Below are 21307 nucleotides of genomic sequence, written 5' to 3'. Positions count from 1 at the left end.
GAAACAAACCAATAATCCACAACACATTTCAAAAGGGTATTGGATGTCAATCACATACTCTCCAACATTTATCCGATAAAAATAGCGGCATCCTATTCCATAATGATAATTTTACTATTTATACCCCACACATCTTACTGGGTTGCCCAGCCACTCTGGGCAGCTTCCAACATATATAAAAAGATTTTTAAAAAATATTCCCTATACAAGATTGCCTTCAGGTGGCCTGGGGGTCGGATAACTCCATACCCTCCAACATTTCTCCAATGAACATAGGGACATCCTAAGGAAAAGTGGAACATTCTAGGATTAAATCAGAAACCGGGACGGCTTCCCTAAATCAGGGACGTCCCTGGAAAATAGGGACACTTGGAGGGTCTGCAATCAGCCAACGGCCTGGTGGAAGAAGAACGTTTTTGCCTGGTGCCTAAAGGTATGTAATGAAACCGCCAGTTGAACGTTCCACAAAGGAGGGGCCACTGCAGAAAAGGCCTGTTCCTCTTGTGGAGGAGGCACACAAAGAAGTACCTCAGAGGATGACCCCTGGGTCCAGGTTGGTTCATATGGAGAGAGGTAGTCCTTGAGATATTGTCCACTCTCTCCATATTCTCCTCTTCTGGTAATATAAAGCACAGTTTCCAAAATAAAACTCTGAGCGATCCCTATCACAGCTTCATTGCTGAGTGAGTTCCTTCCTCCCTCCGCATTTCGGGTATCCCTCCATGCAGGACCGCCAGGGAAAAGCGGCAGTGTCCCAGGCTGCATCCTCACCACCAACTTGGCTCACGTCCCGAGCCAAGCACATGCAAAATAGGCCCCAACTTGCACTCACAGCCTCAGCGCATGGGTAGGTGGTGTTTATCCAGACTGCAGAGCAGCATCACTCAGCAAGGAAGGTGTGAGGCCTCCCTCCCTTCTCGACAACACATACCATCAGACAGGTACTTGTTATACGGCAGAGCAACTTTTGCAAAAACAACCGGAGGGGGGGGGGGAAGAATCCATGCTGCTTGGGAGTCCTGAGCCACTCCTTGGAGAGGGAGGAGGCGCAGGAAGGACACCTCTCTCGGAGCATTCGCTTGCAAACCTTGTTAACTGTGGCAGACAAGCTAAGCCAGCGCTGGTTGGGAGAGCCTAGAGCAGGGGTCTGCAACCTTTAAGACAAAAAGAGCCACTTGGACTGAAGGAAAAAAAACTGGGAGCCGCAAAACCATTGCGACATTTAAAACAGTGGGGAGTGTCAGGGCACACAATGCGCCTCCTCCCCTCGCTAGTATCTGCCCCGGAGCTGCGGCAAAGGTGTAAAAGAGCCACATGCGGCTCCGGAGCCGCGGGTTGCAGACCCCTGGCCTAGAGAAAATACCTCCTCCCGCATTTCTTAGAGAAGGAGTGGCAGAGATTCATAAGCATGGCTCCTCCAGCAGGACTAGGGAAGACCCCCCTTTCTGAAACCCTGGGGCCTGAAGCGGTACTGCCAGTCAGAGTTGGCACTACTGAACTAGACAGACTAACCTATTGCCAATCCAAGAAGGTAACTAGCTAGCCTGAGCAACGACTGCAGGGGGGGGGGGGAGACGTAGAAAGTGCCCGAGTAGGGCTGTCTGTCGTCTTCTTCAAGTCCATGGGGTTTCACAATGGATTTTCTCTCCACCCGCCCAATCTTCTTAAAAAGGACAAGCTGCTAGTCCCCAGTAGTAAGGCAGGTCTTGAGAACCAGCAAAAGGCCTCCATGTAAGCCTGCACTGATTTGTAGGGAAACCAGCTGTACCTTCTCCTCCTACCCTTGTGTTTTTAAGGGCCCCACATTGGTAAACACTTATCCTTTAGTCTCCTCCCTGTCCTTTGTTCCTGTCTGCATTTTTTCTCAAAATCAGGATTCTGCAGAAACCCAAACTTTGCAGAGTGTGTGCATGCAGAAAACAAGCCGAGCCTGCACAACATTCCTCGTTTATTTGCACCATCTCATTTTCAAACCAGAACACACACACACCCCGTTCGTCGCATGCCCATCCTGCTCTTCCACCAGAGAGCTCGGGGCAGTTTATGTGGGGTTGTCCCTGTTCTATCCATGCAGCTGCTCTGTGGGGCAGGTTGGGTCGAGTGTGAGCAACTGTCCCAAGGCCACCCAGTACGCAACACATCTGAATGCAGATCAGAACCCAAGTTTCTCTGGTTGATGGTTCCAACGCTCTAGGACAAGGATGGGGAATCTGGAAACATCTGGAAAGGCCACAACTCTCTTTCCAGCACAGCTAGCTCTGGGATGATGGGTGCCACAGATTAGATGAAATCCTTAAAATTAAGCCCTTGCTAGCTCCCAGCAGTACTGCTGCCCAGGCGTTTATGTTCAGTTACACACACTGTGCTATTTGTCTGCACGGAACTGGTGGATTCTCAGGGACGCAGTGCACAAACCATCGTTTCGCTTGCATGTCCCACCTGGCTGGAGACATGTGCATGTTTAAGCATGTTCCTCCTAATCATGTACCACAGCGGAGATGAGGCAGGCAGAAGGCATTCAGTCAGCGCACACTGCAAAATGCAAATGGATCAACATTTGCTGAGCAGGCAAATGGCACAACTCTGTGTTGCTTCAATACCTCTGACCCGGATCATTTCGCACACGGGTAAGCAAGTCTCAACTGTTCGCACAACCCTATGCATACAAAGAATCCTAGAATTTTAGAGTTGGAAGCGTAATCTAGTCCAACTCCTTGCAATGCAGGAATCTCAGCTAAAGCATCCATTAACAGATGACCATCCAATCTCTGCTTAAAAACCTCCAAGGAAGGAGAGTCCACAACCTCCTGAGGGAGTTTGTTCCACTTTCTAACAAATCTTACTGTCAGAAAGTTCTTCCTGATGTTGAGTCGGAATGTCCTTTCTTGTAACCTGAAGCCATGGGTTCGAGTCCTGTCCTCCAGAGCAGGAGAAAGCAAGCCTGTTCCATCTTCCATGTGGCAGCCCTCAAGATATTTGAAGATGGCTGTCAGATCTCCTCTCAGTCTCAAGCAGATGTGCCTTCTCAACCCCAGATTTACTCAGGTTCTCCCATGTGCGCATACTTCAGATACAAATGCATGTGCATTCTCAAAGCAACATGTGTGCCCAGATGGCATGGATGGCACGAAGACTCCAACATCTGTTCAGGGCTGGTGCTGTACCTGCAAGCAAGCCAGGGGTGAGGAACCTTCAGCTCTTCAGGTGTTGCTGAACTAGACGTTTCCACAGCATCTTCAGGTAAAATAGGGAATGTCCCTTGTCGGAAATCCTGAATAGCCACTGCAGTCAGCTAGCTGTGCCAATGGTCTGATTCAGCTCAAGGCAGCTTCCAACAGTGATGAGGCAGCTCAGTCGGTAGAGCGTGAGACTCTTAATCTTAGGGTTGTGGGTTCCAGCTCCACATTGGGCAAAAGATTGCAGGGGGTTGGACTAGATGACCCTCATGGTCCCTTCCAACTCTACCATCTAGGATACTATGTAGTCGTACCTTGGAGGTTGAACGCCTTGGCTCCCAAACAAATTGGCTCCCAGAGGATCGAAACCCGGAAGTGAGTGTTCCGGTTTTCGAACGTTCTTTTGTAAGCCGAACGTCTGACGGGGCTTCCGCGGCTTTTGATTGGCTGCAGGAGCTTCCTGCAGCCAATCAAAAGCCATACTTTGGTTTTCAAACATTCTGGAAGTCGAACCGACTTCCGGAACAGATTCTGTTCGACTTCCAAAGTACGACTGTATGTCCCATCAGCTCCAGCCAGCAGGGCCATTACTCAAGCAAGGCTGATGGGACTTGAGAATCCAGCAACACCTGGAGGACCACAGATCAGCTGCCCCCTGACCTAAGCGGAGCAGGCACGTGTCCCTGACGCAAGTTGCATCCTTGTCCCATTTTCAGATTTTTGCTGACCCGCATCTGACTCAATTGCTCCACCTGCAGCATGGGAAGATTGCGGCTTCATTTAGAGTCCCAAACAAAGCCAGAGTTTCAAAGCAGCCTCTCTCTCTCTCTCTCATCATTGCTTCTCATATTACAGCAGTGCCTAAAGGCCCCAGCTCAGGCAGAGCCCCATTATAGGCAGACAATGAGCGCTGGTCCTTGCAACCAACTCTTTTAATTACAGGACAATAGGCAGAGGGAAGAAAGGGAAGGTGGATTAGTAGCTGCTTTGTGAGAGGGACCAAAAAAAAAAAAAAAAGGAACTATGTTACTTGTCCCAGGCCATGCTAGGAGCAAAATGGGAAGAGCTGGCTGCTAGAGCAAGCATAATAAAAAGATGAACATGTGAACCACCTCTTCGCTTGGATCCTCAGCATCAGGACCAGAGGCTTTTTCAGCCAGAGACACTCACACTTCCCCAGGCATTTTCCAGATGTTTCAGACTACAACGCTCATCATCCCCCAGCCAACATTTGGTGGGAACTGTGCTCCAATATCTGGAAGGCAACAGGTTGGAGAAGGTTGGTCAGTTCTTAATTTATGCTTAAGTTCAACCAACCAATACACCTTTTGCTTGGACAGGCTTACACAGTCAAGTAAAGTCTACCTGCTGTTCAATATCTCATGCACATATATTTGCACTAGCTTGTATTTTGACTCTTTTACCGAGAATTCTAATGCATATTTTCATTTCACGTAAACTGCTTTTATGATCCGACAAATTCCATCACATAAATAAATAAAACAGAGGGCAAAATGATACGTTACGCCTGGGATCATGTGACTGGCACCCACAATATAACACTCCTTTCTTCAAAAAGCAGCCAGTAGAACAACTCAATTTGGATGCATGCTATAGCACCAGTCTGGAGTTTAACACTTTACCAACATCAGGTATGGGGCAACCTTTGGCTCCCAGCCATTGCTGAACTAAAACTCAAATCAGTCATAGAATTGTAGAGTTGGAAGGCACCCCAAGGGACATCTAGTCCAACCGCTGCCTGCACTGCAGGAATCTCAACAAGCGGCCCCCCATCCAAACTGAAACCATACTGGACACTGCTTTGCTTTGCAAATGTGCCGGCAGATTGATTGCTGCACTGCTTGTTGCTCCAAGGCCAATAACGATAGGAGCTGTAGTTCCAACAATGCCTGGAGATCCACAGGTTTCCCAAAGCTGCCCTACCTGCTGACTTCCCCAAACTGACCACCCAAATATATGGGCAGAAATATATAATGGCATCAGGACGGAAGAGGTACATTTGCTTGAGGAAGCAATGGTTGCAGCTGCTTTTGGGGGAAGAAAATTACATCAGAAGTTCCTATCACAAAACTCCAGCATAACATGTAACTTCGCCCTTTACTCTGGTTGTAGGGTGCAGCACGGCTGTTAGGTAGAAGGAATGAGCTATGAGCCAGGACACATCCTGATCCAAATTCATGGTAGACACAAACTCACTCGCTCATGGGAAGGGAGGGAGAGGGAGAGAGAGAGAGAAGAGCTGCTTGCCTGTCAGTAACACAGGGATAATTGTGGGTTGCCTTTCAGGGTTGCTGTATTGATTTCCGAGATAAAACCAAGCACACATACATAAGAGCCTTGCTATATCCTACCGAAGGCCCGAACGGTCCAGCATCTGCTTTCTACAAGGGCTGGCCTGATGGTGCCCCGCAGAAGCTTGAAGGCAGGACCTGAGCACAACAGCAGTCTCCCTCATTTGCTTCCCAGCAGCTGGTTTCCAGAGGCATGCAGCCTTGGGATCCTGAAGGTAAGAGTACAGCCATCCTGGGACTAGTAGCCGCTGCCTGTCGGAAGCGAGCCAGCAATAAATCACACAAAGTACATGAAGTTAACTCAGGAACAAGGTCTGCTTGGGAGGGCCTAATGAAGCCAGCAACTCTTCTTCTTCGGTAGGTCATGCCCACAGTTGCCAAAGTCTCCTCCTCTCCCGGGTCTTTCCCAAGCAATCTGAGACTGCGTTGGTGTGCCTGCCTTTGCTCCTCCCGTTAATGTCTCTCCTGGTCCTGGGAGACCAGGGGGGAAGGGGAGCTGGTTGCAGGAGATGAGGAGACACCCTGGGTTCTTCACCAGCCTGACTCATCTCTGTCTCTTGACCTCCTTCCCATTCTGCTTCTGGACTGCTGTCTGCAACAGTGTCCCCCCGCTCACTAAACCCTGTTACCTCTTCAGCTTCCAATACTTCCTCCTCTGACCACTCATCATCATCCCACCACCACTTCCCAGGCTCTGAGCCGTCTTCCCTTGGGGATTCCCCCAGCTGGTTCCTCCCACCATTCCTCTGTGTCCAGCCAGTGACATCACTGATAGCATTAGCCTCCATAAATTTGCCTAACTCTCTTTTAAAGTCACCTACATTGGTGGCCTTCTTCACGTCTTGTGACAGGGAATTCCAGGATCTAACAGTGCCCTATGCAAAGCAGTATTTCCTTGTTCATCAGTACCCCTTACCCACTTGCAACCCACTACACCCTCGGAAAGCCAGTACCTATTTAGAAAAATTTAGAATGTGCCACAAAAGACTGCAATATAGTAGGAGGGCAAATAGATGAGCCATTTTCCGTAGACCTAAGCACTTTCACAAGCACAAAGCCACCAGCGGATACAACACCACAACATTGACATGGCTCAAATCGACTGGATGCAACCCCATTCTTTGTGCTACTAATGAATTTTGTGACATTGCATTTTTTAACGAAATGGGATGCTTTCTGCAGGAAAACACAGGTACAAGAGAGGTGCAAGGGAAAAGGGCTATGGGAGAAAATTGTAGTATCATAGGAAGTATTATTGTTGCTGTCAGTGTCAAGGTAAAAACAATTGCTGCTGTAAAGAAGCAATTTCTGCCACATAAGCACAGGGTCTCTAGTGTGCATCCCCTTGGAAGTTTGAGAGGGGCACGGTTCATATATTTTGTATCAGCTAAAAGCTGGCCCCAACACGGCTCCCATCAGCTCCAGCTGTGTCGTGTCATGGAACATCCACAAACAGTCTAACTTGGAGTGGGAAGGGCTGTTCAAAAATGCTGCAAAAATAGTGGACGGATGTGGGGAGACTCGTACATAGGGCATGGCAACAGAGTGTGCACACACTGCTGGTAGCCAGAAGGTGGGAAAAGCAGAGCGCAACCCGAGCGACAAGGGGTCTAGGGCAATGAAATGTGAGGGGCATCACAGCTCAGAGATGGGGGATATAAAGTAGGCAAAGTGATAGCAGCAGGGATTTGAGGGAAGAGTAGATGGCTGCAGATGTCAGGGGGGTGTGGGTACTTGAAAGAAATACCAATGAAGAAAGTTCCACATAGGTCTTATCTTAGGACAGAGGAGGGAAAGGAACATTTATTTGTTTAGCCAACTTGCTCCCTGGGAACAGGCCTGTCATGCTGTGACTTTTAGGGTAGTTTTCTGATAAAAATGACCCTGAGAAGAAATCCAACATGGGAACACTCCCAGCTCCAGAAAGCCAGCGTGAAACCAGAAGGTCTCGCAGGGCTTTGAAGCCCAAAATATTGTGCCGCCCTCCTGGGAAGTGACCCAGGTCGGATGCTGTGCCAATGGCAGAACCAGTAAAGAGAAAGGGGGTCCAACTCACTTTCTCATGTCAGGATTTCCTTGGGGTTGGGGTGAAAAATAACTTCTAGCAGAAAACTGTGCGTTAATAATGCCAGAAAGCTTCAAGCACAGCAGGCTCCCGGAAAATCAACGTCTGTTTGGAGGGCCCCAATTGGTACCTTGGAAACCACAAATTAGCAGGATGCTGGGTACAGTATTTGGTTCTCAGCACATCCAAGACCCCAGCATGCGTCAACTCGAAGCCGTCCAACTCCTCTCCCCACAGCAGCGAGCCACGCCTGCGCAGACGTGGTGCGGCACTCTCTGGCTGCCATTGTCCATTTTGCTCAAGGAGCGCCGCGGCCGCCATTTTGGGCTCCTTCGACAGCTCCGGCAAGAATTCGAGGAAAGCGAGAGGACCCAAAATGCACGGCTCTGTGGCGGCTTCCTTAAGGCAAATAACTTTCAGGTGGCTTAGCCGTGCGTGGACCCCAGAATCTGCACCGAGAAAGTCTTATGAAGAATGTTTTCTGCGTGCACAAAATGTCCAGGCGCTGGCACACCTGCCTCGTGGCCACTCGCTTCCCCACAAGATCCTCCTCAGTGCTGAGGGAAACATGAAGCCCAGTTCTCGCTCGCCTGCCAGGGCCTGCACACTTGAGAGAGAGTCGGGTTCCAGGGGACGCTGTCTCCCTTGCCATTCCCTTCTTACTGACCCGTGGCTCTCCCTGCTTGACCTCCCCACCACCTCCGGCTCATCAATCACAGACTTCCCTACGCTCAGCGGGGAAGGAGGGAGGGGAGATGTACATTCGCCTCGGTTCTGGTGTTTCCCCTCCTCGCCAAGCAGCGGAGGGCCTCCCGGGCTCCAGCAGGCAAGCCGAGGGAACAGAGCGGCTTGCAGTTCTCCTCATGTCAGGAATATCCGTCTAGCCCTGCCACCTCCTCTCCTGCCCCATCTGCTGAAACTGTCCGGCAAAATGTCTGCGGCGAGGGACAAAAAGCCGCCGCTTCTACTTTGTTGCAAAGCAAACAAAAACACAGCGCTCGGCAACGCCAAGCCATGGGTCTTCCTCGCCAATTTTAATCGGCGCAGGGTTTTTTGCGGCCCACCCTCAGTTTCTTGGCCTCGCCGCCTGCCGCGTGGATCCTGGACCCAAACTCCCACACTGTTCTTGCCAACAACTCTCGGCTCTCTGCTGCCTTTGGGCTGGCGCATGGATTTTGTCCCAGCCAAACCAAACTTTCAGTTTCAATCACAGCGACGGCACCAGCAGCCTGCATTCCGCCACTCTCTGAATGGCAAGGGTAGCAAACATGCTGTGACGCCACAGCAGTTCAGCCAATGGCTTTGGAGGGGGGGTTCAAGAGCCTGTGTCTGTTTCTCGAGAGAAGGGGGTAGCTGATGTCTCCCAGACAACTCTCGTCATCTTCAACCACCGCCCAGAGGGCTGAATCTGTTGGGAACCAAACCCCTGAAAGGCAGCCAATTGGGGAAGGTTGTTCCAGAGGCAATGAGAAACCACCCCTGTTCCTCACATACAACAAGCGCATTTTTCCCCCTCTGCAAAACAGTGACAAGAGCTCAGCAAGGAATGGGGAGAAGGGCCTCATTCTGATTTGGTGGCAACACACAGGTCATTGGACTGGGATTTCTTGCTCTCTCTCATTTTAGAAGAAATGTGTGGCCTCCTCTTTTCAAAGCTTCGAAAAAGAATATCGGAAGGCATTTAAGTGAGCTGCTTGCAGTATTTATAGCTATTTTTAGCTTTTTATAATCTTTGCCGGCAGTCGTGTCTTTGTACGGAGTAGTTATCCTCATTAATGGTTTTCATTGTTAAGTCTAGATTTGTTTTTGTTACCTTTGTTCCCAATTCTTGTAAAATATTTATTTCTTCTGCTTTCTTTTGAGTTACCTTGAGAACCCAATTTGGCGGGGGTGGATGGATATGCAAAAAAAAAAATTCCTATAGGAGGGTTTGTGTTTTAGGAGGGAGGGAGCCCAGGCCGAAGATTCGTCACCACTGATCTATGAGCATTACCCAAGAAGGAGCTAGATAACAGCAACCAAGTGACCTAAAGACAGAGGATTTGTGGGGATTTTCCTCTCCTAAGCTAAGGAGGTTGGGGGGAAGTCATGGCAGAGGACCATAAAAAGTTATTGATTGATTGATTAAATTTGTATGCCCCCCTATATCTGTAAATCTCAGGGCGGTTCACAATATTTAAATAACAATATAAAAAACCCACAAAACACATTGCCATAATAAAAACAGAAACAAACCAATAACTCCCGCCTCCACAGCACATTTGAAAGGGTGATGCAGAGAATAGGAGAAGAAAGAAATGCCCTCTCATATCACCCTCCACCTCAAGGAGACTTTGTCCAAAGATAACATCTGCCAGTGTAACCAGGACGGGCGGAAGGAAACTCTGCAAAATAACCGAGAGCTGGCACAGTCCGTAAGCCTCACCAGTCTTCCTCAACCTGGTATCTTCCAGATGTTTTGGGCTACTATTCCCATCAGCCCTGGCCCAAAACATCTGGAGAACACCAGCTTTAAGAAGGCCGAGCTATGTTAAGAGTGAGGCGCACAGATTTTTAACGCATAAGCAAGTCTTGCAAAGTGCCGCCCCACGTTCACAAATACGTCTATCGGAGGTTTATTTGGCCATGGTAGCTAACGTGGAATCTTCAGATGCAAAGTGAGAATATTTCTAAATACTGGCAAGCATGTATGGAGAATGCATTGTCTTTTTGTCCTGTTTGTAGCATTCCCAGTGATATCTGGTCAGTCAGTGTCGGAATCAGGATCCCAGACTAAGTGGACCTTTGGCTTGACCCAGCGGAGCTCTTTGCGAGTGGCATCGCTCAAATCATTCGCACATAGTCCTCATTCACACCAAACATTTAAAGCACTTTTATGCCACTTTAAGCCATCATGCCTGCCCCCCCCCCCTCCTGCCAAAGAATTCTGGGAGCTGTAGTTTGCTACGGGTGCTGAGAGTTGCTAGACCACTCCTATTCCCCTTAGTGAGCTACAGTTTGCACAGTTCCCTGTGAAGAGGAATTGACTGTGAAACCACTCTGGGAATCGCAGTTCTATGAGGGGATTAGGGGCCTAATAGCAGTAGGAGTCTCAAAAAGAGATGGGGAAATTCTGGAAATTTTGAAGCACTTTCCCCTAGCCTTTCCAAGGAGGAAAACCAGAAAATTTGAAGTAAAGTTGAAACATGCAATACTTTCCTTCTTCACCAAACCTGAATTTATAATGCATAAAGATCTTCATAAGATGAATTTTGAGCGAGTAGAACTACATTTTTAAAAGACACGTCACTCCTTACAAAGCCACATTCAAAACTCCTGGCTTCCCCCAAAGAAGCTCAGGAACTGTAATTTTCCAGGAGTTCTGGGAGCTGTAGCTCTATGATGGGAAACTACAGTTCCCACAGTTATTTTTGTGGGGCAGGGGGCGGCGAGGATGTGTTTCAAATGTACACGCACCCAGGGTCCTGATGAACACCAAAATTGCCAGCATCTTCATGAACTAATTTAGGCTGCGTTCACACAAAACAGCCAGGCAAAATGGAGTTCTCTCCCGCCCTGCCAACCTCGCAGCAGCGCCCGAAGTTGCGGGCGGGAGAACCACCTTTTCCAGTTCCTTTTGCAGGTTCTTCTCCTGGGAGAGGAGGAAGAAAACAAGGGGGGGGAGCAAGCGAGAGAGATGTGCCGGTAGAAGACGACGACTTTTATCGGAAAGACTTAGCCCCACAGACGGAGCAGCTCTGAAAGTCAACAAATTTAGCTGGCAAGCACATGGCCCCCCCAAAACGGCCCTTTGCCAAAATTTCCCTCCCAGTCCTGCGCCTGGGGCAGTTACCCGAATCTCTGAACGGCCCTCCGCTCACTTCCTCCCAACGTGCGAACGCTAAACCCATCTGGAACTGTTTAAACCTAAATATCCTCCTCCTCCCCCCCCCCATAAACTCCCCAGTCCAAACTCTAGATTCCTCCGAAGTTAAAACAAGCAGAGAGAGAGAGGCAGATGGAGAAGGGGCAACGAGAGAAAAGTGCCAGGGCCTGGCTCGATGGCGCTTTCTCTCTCCCTCTCTCCCCCACTTTTCATTTTCAGTTTAATTTCTGCGGGACTAGGATAAATCTGTCCCTGGCAATTGGTCAAAGCAGACACGTTTTTCTCGTTAATAAGTAAAGAGGGGGCCTCGGGTTCCTCACCGTCGGTGCGTGCGGAAGACGCACGGCACTGCCACCCCTTTGACACCTCCTCTGCCTGCGCTGCCAAGCAACTCCAGAACCAGAGTCCCTTCCTTTCTCAGGTTCTCGGGGGTCTGAGAGGCAACGAAGCCCCTTCCCCTCTTGCCAGAGGAAGCAAGGGCTTCCCCCAGAAGTCTCAGCCAGAGCAAATGCTGTAGAAAGAGGCGGCTTTGGGACAGGACTTCAGCAGTGACCGGAGGGCCTCTGTCCAGCCCTTTTTGAAAGGGCGAAGGACAGAAAAAGCTGCTCAGGATCATAAAGATAGCCCACTGAGTCCTCGGGCGAATCCATGCAACTTCAGTGTTAAATGCAGCCTTCCCACACACAAACACACGCAAAAAACCCCACCAAAACCCCAGAGCTGGCATGCATGCTGTCGATTATAAACCCGGCCGAAGTTCCTACATGTTTCCTACATTTCACATTCCAAGGTGGGGGCTTGGGGGGGGGGAACAGGTGCAAGGGAAAGATGCAGGCTCCTAGAGACACAAGAGGAGGAAAAACACACACAAACAAAAACAAAAAGCCCATCACACACACCAGAGCAACAAGAGGGTTCCTATGTGCTGGGGAAACGGGCGACACAATGGCCTTAAGGGAGCCATGGGGCCTGGGCTGACTTTCACAGCAACGGGGAAAGGGTCCAAATATTGTGCTGTTGCTGCTATTTCCCTTGCACGGAATCACACTTCCAGTTCCTTGCAAACCTTTCCATCTTTTCTTTCCCTTGCAAAAGTGAGCAGTTTTCGATAGCTATTTACATTTTTCTGTTGTGAACCGTTCTGGGATCTTTTAATGAAGGATAGCATACATGTTTATATTATTATTATTATTATTATTATTATTGCTCATTCTTTCTTGTATCTCCACTGCATGCCTGAAATGCAGCTCTTTTTTTAACAAAGGAGAAGATAAACCCTACTAGACGGCAGCGCTCGCTGCTATGAGGTATCCAACACAATCCCTCGAGTTACAAAATTTCAGCGGCATGTCTGTGCAGGGAGCTCATATCACTCCAAAAACATTGCTCAAAGGGGCCTTGCTCAGCCAGGCCCAGATTTAAGACCCATTTTCATCTTACGCACCACCCAAACAAAGCCATGGCATCAAATACGCACACAAAAATTCCAGCTGAATTTAGCAGAGGGGTTTGAGAAGGATCTACATAGGCCAAGCTCCATAGCTGGCAGATCTCACATGCTGAAATGGAGGATAGTTCACAGAAGCTGTGGAGCTATGGAACCAGCTCCACCTTCTCAAACTTGGTGCCCCCTCCAGATGTTCTGGACTACAATTCCCATCATCCCCTGCCATCATGGCACAGGTGATGGGAGGGTGGCAGGCTGAGGAAGGAAGCTCTAGCGTTCTTCCATGGTGCCAATGTACTGCCCACAAAAGAACAGACCCAGATTCCATCTGAAATGTGCACATGCAGCTGCCATGGCCAACACTTCCAGAGACATGCAACTTCCCTCAGATGGCAGCCAGGCACAAGGCTACAAGAAACTACTCCTTTCACCCAAAGTTGCTGTCTGTCTCTATTCCACAACCGTGCAGCAGGCCCCCTTCTGCTGCAAGACACGCCCCACCCCAGAGGATGCAGGAGAGCAGGACCTTGAGGACGGCAAACAGATTCTGCTTTCCAGCCACACACTGTGCAGTATTAATTATGGCAGTCAATCTAGCCGCCATTTTGACTCCTCCACCTGCCAATAGCCTCTAATGAGAGGCCCAATCGTTACACTGTCTTTTGTTCCCCGGATGCGATCTTTGTGGAGTCACAACAACCTGCTCCCTCATTAAGGCTGCATCTCCACATAGTGGCTTTGTGGAAACAAGAAAGCTTCAGCGAGGGAGGGCCGCCATATTTGCAAGCAGAGACGCATGTAAACACACAAACGAAAATGCCCACACGAGATGATGCGCCGTAACACGGGGCAATATGGTTTGGGGATTCCGGTTTTACGGATGGGAATCCCTCAAGTTCTGGAAACCCTGTCCGATGGGACAGCTTGGTCTTAAGTGGAAAAAACTGGACATCTGACCAGCCAGTCTATTTGGCAAAGAGGGAAGAATCCCAAAATGGGGGTCCGGGGTGGGCAAAGCAACACAAGCGCCTATGCGCTGTGGCTCCAGAACCCTCTACTCCATGCTCCCAGCTGGAGAGAACATGGTTCCCCGCACATGCGCGCTGATGCCTGCCTGCCCCCTTCCCTCATGCTTGGCACCACAAGGAGAAGCTGAACCTGGAAAAACCAGTTTGAGTCGGCACCGCAGGTAAGTAAAAGCGGGCCTGGAAGAAAAACACAACACAGAAAACAACACGTGAGCCCGTGATTCAGGTTCCTTGGGATGTTTAATTAAAACCTGCCGAGTACCCAGTCGCCAGCAACCGCCAAAACCAGCCTGCGGGAAGAAAGGGGGAAACGCAACCGAATATTTCATGCACGATGCCAGCCTTGACAAGAACTTTAAAAAGGAGGAGGAGGAGGGAAAAGCCCCAAATGCCACCACAAAGGGTGCTTGGGTGCGAATCGTCCGGTACTAGGGATTCCCCACCATTAAGGGAAATGGAGGGAACAGAGATCATTTTAGCCCAAAAGAGTCAGCATCATGATCAGCCTAGCGCTTGCCCGTGTAGCTCGAGGGGAAGCTCAGTTAGGCGCCGAGAAAATAAGAAGATGAGAGCAAGGAAAGTATAGAAAGTACAGAGAACACCGTCCCGGGAGGGGGGACCCTCAGAAGTCCACGCAGCTCGTCTTGTAAGCTTGCCCTCGTCGCCAATTAGCCGGCTGCTCTTCTGGGCACAAAGGAACAGCCTCTCTCTCCCCCCAGACGGATGAGCCAGCTTGCAAGGAATGGGAGATTTAATGAGCTCGGCCAGAGCTTCCCGAGTTCTGTGACCAGATTCCCCTCAGCCTTATCCTAAAGCATCAACAAAACAGCAGGCCGAGTGTCCCCGCCGATAGAGGAGGCAGTTCAGTGAACTGTAATTAAAAGAAAGCAAATCTCGCTCCGTCAGGGAAATACCTGGCAGCGCATCTATAGAATCGGGAGGGGAGAACACGGGACGTTGCACGCGGACGCACCACGCACATCGCGCTACGTCAAAACATGTGCCTAAATATGTGCATTGTGCTACACCAGACTGGGAGCCCACTGCCCCAGAAACAAATGCACTATAGAATTCAGCCAGGCTTTATAGAGCTAAAATGCGCCTCCCAAACCAGCCTCCATCTTCGCTCAACTCAAGCAAAACTTGGGAAAGGATGAACAAGCTTCCCTCCTGACCCACTTAATGCCACAAGCACCCCCGCGCTCCACATTAAGCTAATGTGAAACAATCTCTCCCACTACCCAGTTCTGTATTTACATTCACCTGCCTGGGCTTCACCCACAAAGAGGTGGTGATGGTGGGAAAATCCACTTTTTAAACCACACCTTTAGTCGCTAGGGTAGCGGTTAGAGGGTCTTATGAGTTAACTCCTGGGCATTTAGTGATCTTATGTAGCTGCTCTGCAGCGCAGGGAGTTGAGCGTAAACAGAAATGCGTCCCCTCTGCTTTCCATTTGTCCCCAATATCCTCCTCCTCCCAATGTCTCAGCAAAGAGTTATTCATTTACCCAGTCATGGGAATACAGGGGGCGGAGGAGCCCTTTGCAAAAGTGGAGAGGTTAATTGTGCCCCGAATCCCTCGGTGCAGTGTCAGGGTGCAAGCTAGCCAGGACAAAGGAAAAGGAAACCCTCGAGGTTTTGCAGGGACAGGAGCTGCTCTTGTCCGTCTTGCCCCTACAGAGTTTGTGCCTCTTTGTGCGCAGGTGAGCAGGCAGGAAGAAGAAAAAGAACCTGTCCTTTGCCATTGTTCCCAAACCAGTATTATTAATTCCTTCCCTTGCGCCCAGCCCTGGGGAGGAGAGAAGCACAGGGCATCAGAAGCACTAAGAGGTATAGAAAATGTGATTTAATGCAGTTTAAATTAACGGCCTATCGTTTTTCTCTCTCTTTCCAGCAGAACAGGGGTGGGGTGGTCCCAAGCAAGGGAAGCAGCAAAAACTGAGCAAAAGGGGAAGAAGAGAAAGCTGGCATTTTCCAAAAGCGCTCCTCCTTCCCCTCCTGCGCTCTTCGGCCGAGCAAGGGAAACCTATTCCCGTGGGGCCTCGGCTCCCCAGCCCAACTCGCCTCTCTTCGCGTTCAAGTGCCTTTGCCAGAGAAAGCCGCCGCCGTTGCTTCTGGGCCAGAGCATTCCTGCTCCGGCAGGCTGAGGCGCTGCTGAACCAGAGAAGAAAAACACACTGTAACTTCAAACAGACCCAGCACGCTTGCACAGAAATCTGGGGGAAGGAACCATTTTCTTCCCAGCCCTTACAAAGCCCTCTGTGACTCGCTGCTGAAAAGCAGGCTTCTCCACACACACACACCCTTCCACCGCTCTCCTCCTCGGCCCCTCGACGTCTCCCCTTCTGCGCTCCCTTGCAAAGAAACTGGACTCTCCACCAGGCTCCCGATAGGTCAAGCCAAGAGGAGCAGCGGGGAGGAGAGGGGAGAAGGAGCACAATTGAACAGAGTCGTGTTGCATTTTTTTTAAAAAAAAGCCCAGACACAAGTCTAAAAATGTGCACGCTCACACCCCAGCCGACCGCAAAATCCCAACTCTCACGGGTCAGGACGCAGAGGTAACAAAACTAGCTGGGAGTTACACATTTCTGGCACCGAAACCTGACAGGGCAGCGCGAGGTGGCAGAATCCCCGGTTACTAGCAGCTGCGGTTTATATAGAGTGTGCGCATATGGATTTATTGCTGCTATGGATTTATTATTAGCACTAAAGTAATGCATACACTAGATTTACAGTAACTGCTCAAAAACGGCACAGTCTGGATCAGGAAGCAGCTTTTTTAAACAGCGGGGGGGGGGGGAGACCCACAACACAATGCGCGTATTATTTTTATTTTTAAGTGAGAGCCCCCGCCCCACAAAAAGGGAATGTAAGAGCGCATTCCTGGTGATCTTAAGGGTCAAGCGACCCTGATTCGCAGAGTTAAGTCACAACATATGCCGCACACGCCACTGCTCGGTTTACACGCAGCCCAGCTGGAACAAAAGGCAGAGCAGGAAAAGTGCAGGTTGAGAAGCCAACTCTCGAACCCACCCAAGAACACGCCCCGCAGACCCCAAGCGAGCGCCTCGCGGAGAGAGCCTGGCATGAAGCTGAGACGCAAACTCCCCCGTCTGCAAGGTGGTGCTCTTTTTAAATACACACACATAAGGGAAACAGTTGAAAAAGGAAAAGGGAAAAAGTGTTGCCATTCCTGAGCAAGCCTTTCTATAGCCTCCGATTTGCTCTTCGTTTAGGAGGTTAACGGGGACCTGATCTCGATGACAAGCTGCCACCCCATTTTCTCAAAGCAGGACAGGACAAAGACGCATTGATCTACACGGGCCTGACAATCACAGCGGCAGAGAACGGAAGAAACTTAAGGGAAACACCTGAAGTGTGGAGCGTGGCAGACACTGTACCCATAAAGCACGCCAGGTCAGGGAAATCAGAACACCAGGACGACAAAGAGAAGGCAGGCAGACTTGCAGAACGCACAGCACTGGTTTAAAGTCTTGTGATGTGTCCCCTTCACGAGATCTTTGTGGGTTTGCCCTGGTTTCTGATACAATTTGGTGACATGCCTGGGCTGTCCCCATCTGGACAAATGGAGCTGCATATATGGAACAGGGAAAAATTCTATCCCTCTGCAGGAATTTCCAATTCAGTGTAAAAGGCCCTTGTTCTCCAGGAGTTAAATTATCTTGGAGAAAGGGAGATATTCCACGAAGTGGCTGCCTGCCTGTGTTGATGCCTCGCCTTCCAGCTGAGGCAGTTCCCAAAAAGGCGGAAAAGCTCCAACCTTGTTCTGCACAAAAGGAGCCAAAGGTAATTTGGAAGGAGGCATGTTTCTTGAAAATCTCAGAAGGAGCCAAAAAGGGTTCCTTACACACACACACACACACACACACACCCTCCCACCCCTTCTCTTTCTCTCTCACTCTCATTTCACCACAAACCCAGCGCCTTTGCCATCCCAGCAAAAGAATGTGCCTGTGAAGGAAAACTTGAAGCCAGCGTCAAACAGGGGAGAAGAAGAAAGGAAGTCAAAAGCATGTTTTTGAATGTATCCAAGGGAAGCGATGCTGAAGCTGGCGGGTTTTAAGGTCTGATGTATTTGGGGAAATTCACAGGAGCTACTTTTAAAGAGACAACTTCCATATTTGTGTGGAAGGGAGGCTGGGAGGTAGCTGGAGAAATGAAGCTGCCTATTAAGAAAATTCCCCAGCACTGATTTTTGAGAATGTGTCACATATGTCTGCATTCCAGCTTCTGTGCTGTTCTTCTTGTGCATGCTGAAAACATGCCCCCCCCCCTCTCATTTTGACAAGATTCAGAACACAAAGGGCAAGATGAACCCAATTTTTCCCCGAGCTTGCTCAAAGGCCCAACACCTTTTCTCTGATGGGACAAAAGCTCGTGATTCCCACGCATTTGGCAAAATGACTAAAGTTAAAACTTCTACCAGAACTGGAAAACAACCAGTTTCCTCTCCACTGGTCTCGCAATTCAACTGAGTTGCAAGCCTTTCGTCCTGGTTCTTGAACGCTCAACCTTTCGGTGGGGCTAAAGAGACCATTTCTGGCCTTCAGGACTGAGGGGTTGTGGAAAAGCAAACTTGAAATCTGCCTACACCCAAAAGGAACATTAATGTCTACTGTTCTTTTGCTGAAGATAGGAAGTATATGGGGGGAGATTCCACTAGAATACAAACCTCTCCATTTCTGCTAAAATTGTGCTTTATACTAAACAGAAGTATCATTTGGGCTTAAAGCAGGAATAGGATACTCAGGCTATCTTCAGGTGGCTCCAACAATTTCTGCAGAATCGGAACTTTTCAGTGAGACATCTATGCTGTGAAAGGCAACAACTAAGTAAGCCACTGCTCTTACATGTGAGGCTCTCTTACAGAGGGAACTAATTTTAAAACAAACTCTGAACTTGGCTTTTTTGTTTTTAAAGTCTACCACGAACTGCTTCATTTCACAGCTTTGCTTTTCTGTTTAAGGCAGGCCAAGTGACAGAAGTACCCTCTCTGCCTCCCCGGTTCCCAGTCTGAAGAAAACAACATTCTGCTCCCACAGCCAGAAGAAAGCAGTCCAAAGAACTGAGAAAAGAATGCAAACCCAAATTCCGAACTGCAAAGGTCTAAAACTCACCCGCAGTCAAAAGCATGGCGAACTTAGCAACTTTATGGATAGCATTTGACAGCTCTGAGGATCTCTTCTCTCTCATCTGCCACTTACAACACAACCGCCCTCCAAAATTTAGCTGAGCCAACTCTCAGCAACCCACACAACGGGCAGCAAGGCCAAGGCAGGCCAGTTGGCCACCAGCTTCCTTCGCTTGCCCCCCAGTTTTGAAGCTGCTGGTGTCATAACACAGGACCTCGCCGTTAAGCAAGGGTGGTGGCCCTATCTAACGCCACAGTTCAGAAAGTGGGGGGCAGAGGATATAAGTTAGAAGACCCTGGAAAGACCAGAGACTGGATCTCAGGCCAAGTGGGCATGCTTCGGACTTGATTATTTTCATGGAGGCTGCCACAGATTTGTGAAACAGAGGCTGGAGGGCAGAAGAAGGGGCCAAGTGTTTGAATGGGGGGGGGGGTAGGGCGGAGGTGGAACAATTGCCCATCCCAAACAGACAGGGACAATGGCTTCTCTCTCTCCAGGCACCCATCCAAGGCAATGGACGGGCGTTCTGGGGCGTGTATGTGGACTCAGGACAGCAGACACCTCTGGAGGCTGCCTCTCCATCTGATGTCCGATATATTGATAAAGGTTGAAAGTGTTCGTGACTCTGGAAAAGGGTGGGGTTCTTAAGCACCCCCGGTACCCCCAAAACGCAAATATTTAGTGTGTGTGTGCATCCGCAGAATTCAATGTGCACATGCAAAGGTGAGTGCCAAGCTGAGGTTTTCATCATTTCGCTCCCTCGGAATGGGGATCCCCCGACGGAGAGGCCGATCCCCGCGGGAAATCCCCCCCCCATTGCCCCCCAAGGGATCCGCGGGGCCTCACCTTCCAATGCGCGGCAGCCGCCCGGCAGCAGAAGCAGCAGCACCACCGGGAGCAGCGGCTGGGGCGCCCCCGGGCGGGCCGCGGCCATCGCGGGGCCGGAGCCCGGCGGGGCGGCTACACAATCCCGAGCCCCCGGGGCGGGCGCGGACCTCCGGCGCGTCGCTGTCGCTGCTCCTCGGCAGGGAGCCCACGGTCCGCTCCCGGCGTCGGTTCGGCGTCCGGCGGGCTGATCTTTGCACCCAAAAAACCTCCCGAAATTAAACTCCTCCAGGCTCCTGAGGGTCGATCCGGTAGTCCCGGGCGGTCCTGAAAGGCGCTGTCCGCCCAAGGCGCCTCGTACTCCGCCAAAGAGGGACGACAGTCCTGCCCTCGCTTCCTCGCCCGACCCCGCAGCCCGGGCGGAGGTGGCTTTGGACGGGCGCCCTCCGGAACCTCTCGCCGGAGCGGGTCTTCCGACGGCACCAGAGTTCCGCGCGCCTCTCCAAGGACGCCGCTCTCCCCAGCAGCACCGGGGGTCTCCTTTGCTCGGGTCCGGGGGACTTGGAGCGGGTCAGAACCGGCCGGGGCTTCTTCAGACGACCGCTCCGGTCCGCGATGCGGACAGCGGATCCCCGCTCGGCTTGCTAAGCTCCGCTTTCTCTTGCGCTGCTGCTGGGTCGGAACCCAAGCGGGCTCGTCCAGGCCCTTGCGGACGGTCCGGTGCTGAAGCGCGGCAGGGCTGGAGTGCCAGGATCTCTCCCGCCCCACTCTCGGTTTTCTCTTGGGTCCGCGCTGGGCTGGGGATTCCCCGGCGTCGGGGGTCCGCAGAGGGTCCTCCTCCCCGGCTGGAGAGACCCGGGAGGCTCGGTGCGCGGCAGGCTGCAAGCGACTCGCGGGCTCCGCACGCAGCCAGCGCCGCCCCTCGCTGGGGGATCCTCTCTCGGCCGCTCACGCTCTCGCTCTGGGCGCTCCTGCAAAGCCGCCGCGGCTCAGACCCAGGGGGAGGAGCCCGGCTGCCAATCGCGCCCAGGGCCGCGCCCCCGGCAACCAGGCACCCTCTCAGCGCGGGCCAGGCGCGGCGGGAACGCCCCTAGCAACGCCAAGCCTCGCGCTGATTGGGCGGCCGGCGTCCTCTGGGTTGCGGGGAGGCGGGGCTCCGAGGGAAAGATGAATTGGAAAGGGCGGGCGCTCCGAGACCAGCTCTCAAGGCTCACTGGCCGGGCGGGAGGCACGCGAGGAGGGTGCTCCACCTAGTGGCCGAGTGGGGGATTGCCTGCTATTAAATTGCTGCGGTGGGGGGGGGGCTCCCATTCATGAATGGGCAGGATGACATGGGAGGCGGGGGGAGGGGAAGCCTGAGAGTTAACAAAAGATAGGAATAAAGAACTCCGCAGCCGCAGCAGCATGGAGATAGCGGCAGATTTCGCAGATATGGCA

At 51.1% G+C, this 21307-nt stretch overlaps 1 protein-coding gene across 3 annotated transcripts in view; it reads right to left on the bottom strand.

Moving 5' to 3' along the window:
• The window catches only part of EPHB3 (EPH receptor B3), an 84500-nt gene extending 63667 nt beyond the window's left edge, over positions 1-20833 (bottom strand). Inside the window, exon 1 of one of the 3 annotated variants that reach the window (XM_083503995.1) lies at positions 19892-20833. In XM_083503995.1, coding sequence (XP_083360121.1) covers positions 19892-19979 — 88 coding nt within the window. In that variant the 5' untranslated portion in view covers positions 19980-20833. Of the gene's footprint in view, positions 1-19030; positions 19062-19891 lie in introns of those variants that run through there. The other 2 variants (XM_083503994.1, XM_083503996.1) reach the window with 2 other exon arrangements.
• Between the last annotated feature and the right edge of the window lie 474 nt (positions 20834-21307).

Source organism: Podarcis liolepis, assembly GCF_965112155.1.
Source record: "Podarcis liolepis genome assembly, chromosome: 5".
NCBI lineage: Eukaryota > Metazoa > Chordata > Lepidosauria > Squamata > Lacertidae > Podarcis > Podarcis liolepis.
The sequence above is the reverse complement of the archived record's forward strand: the minus strand, read 5'-3'. Positions and strand labels throughout refer to the sequence as shown.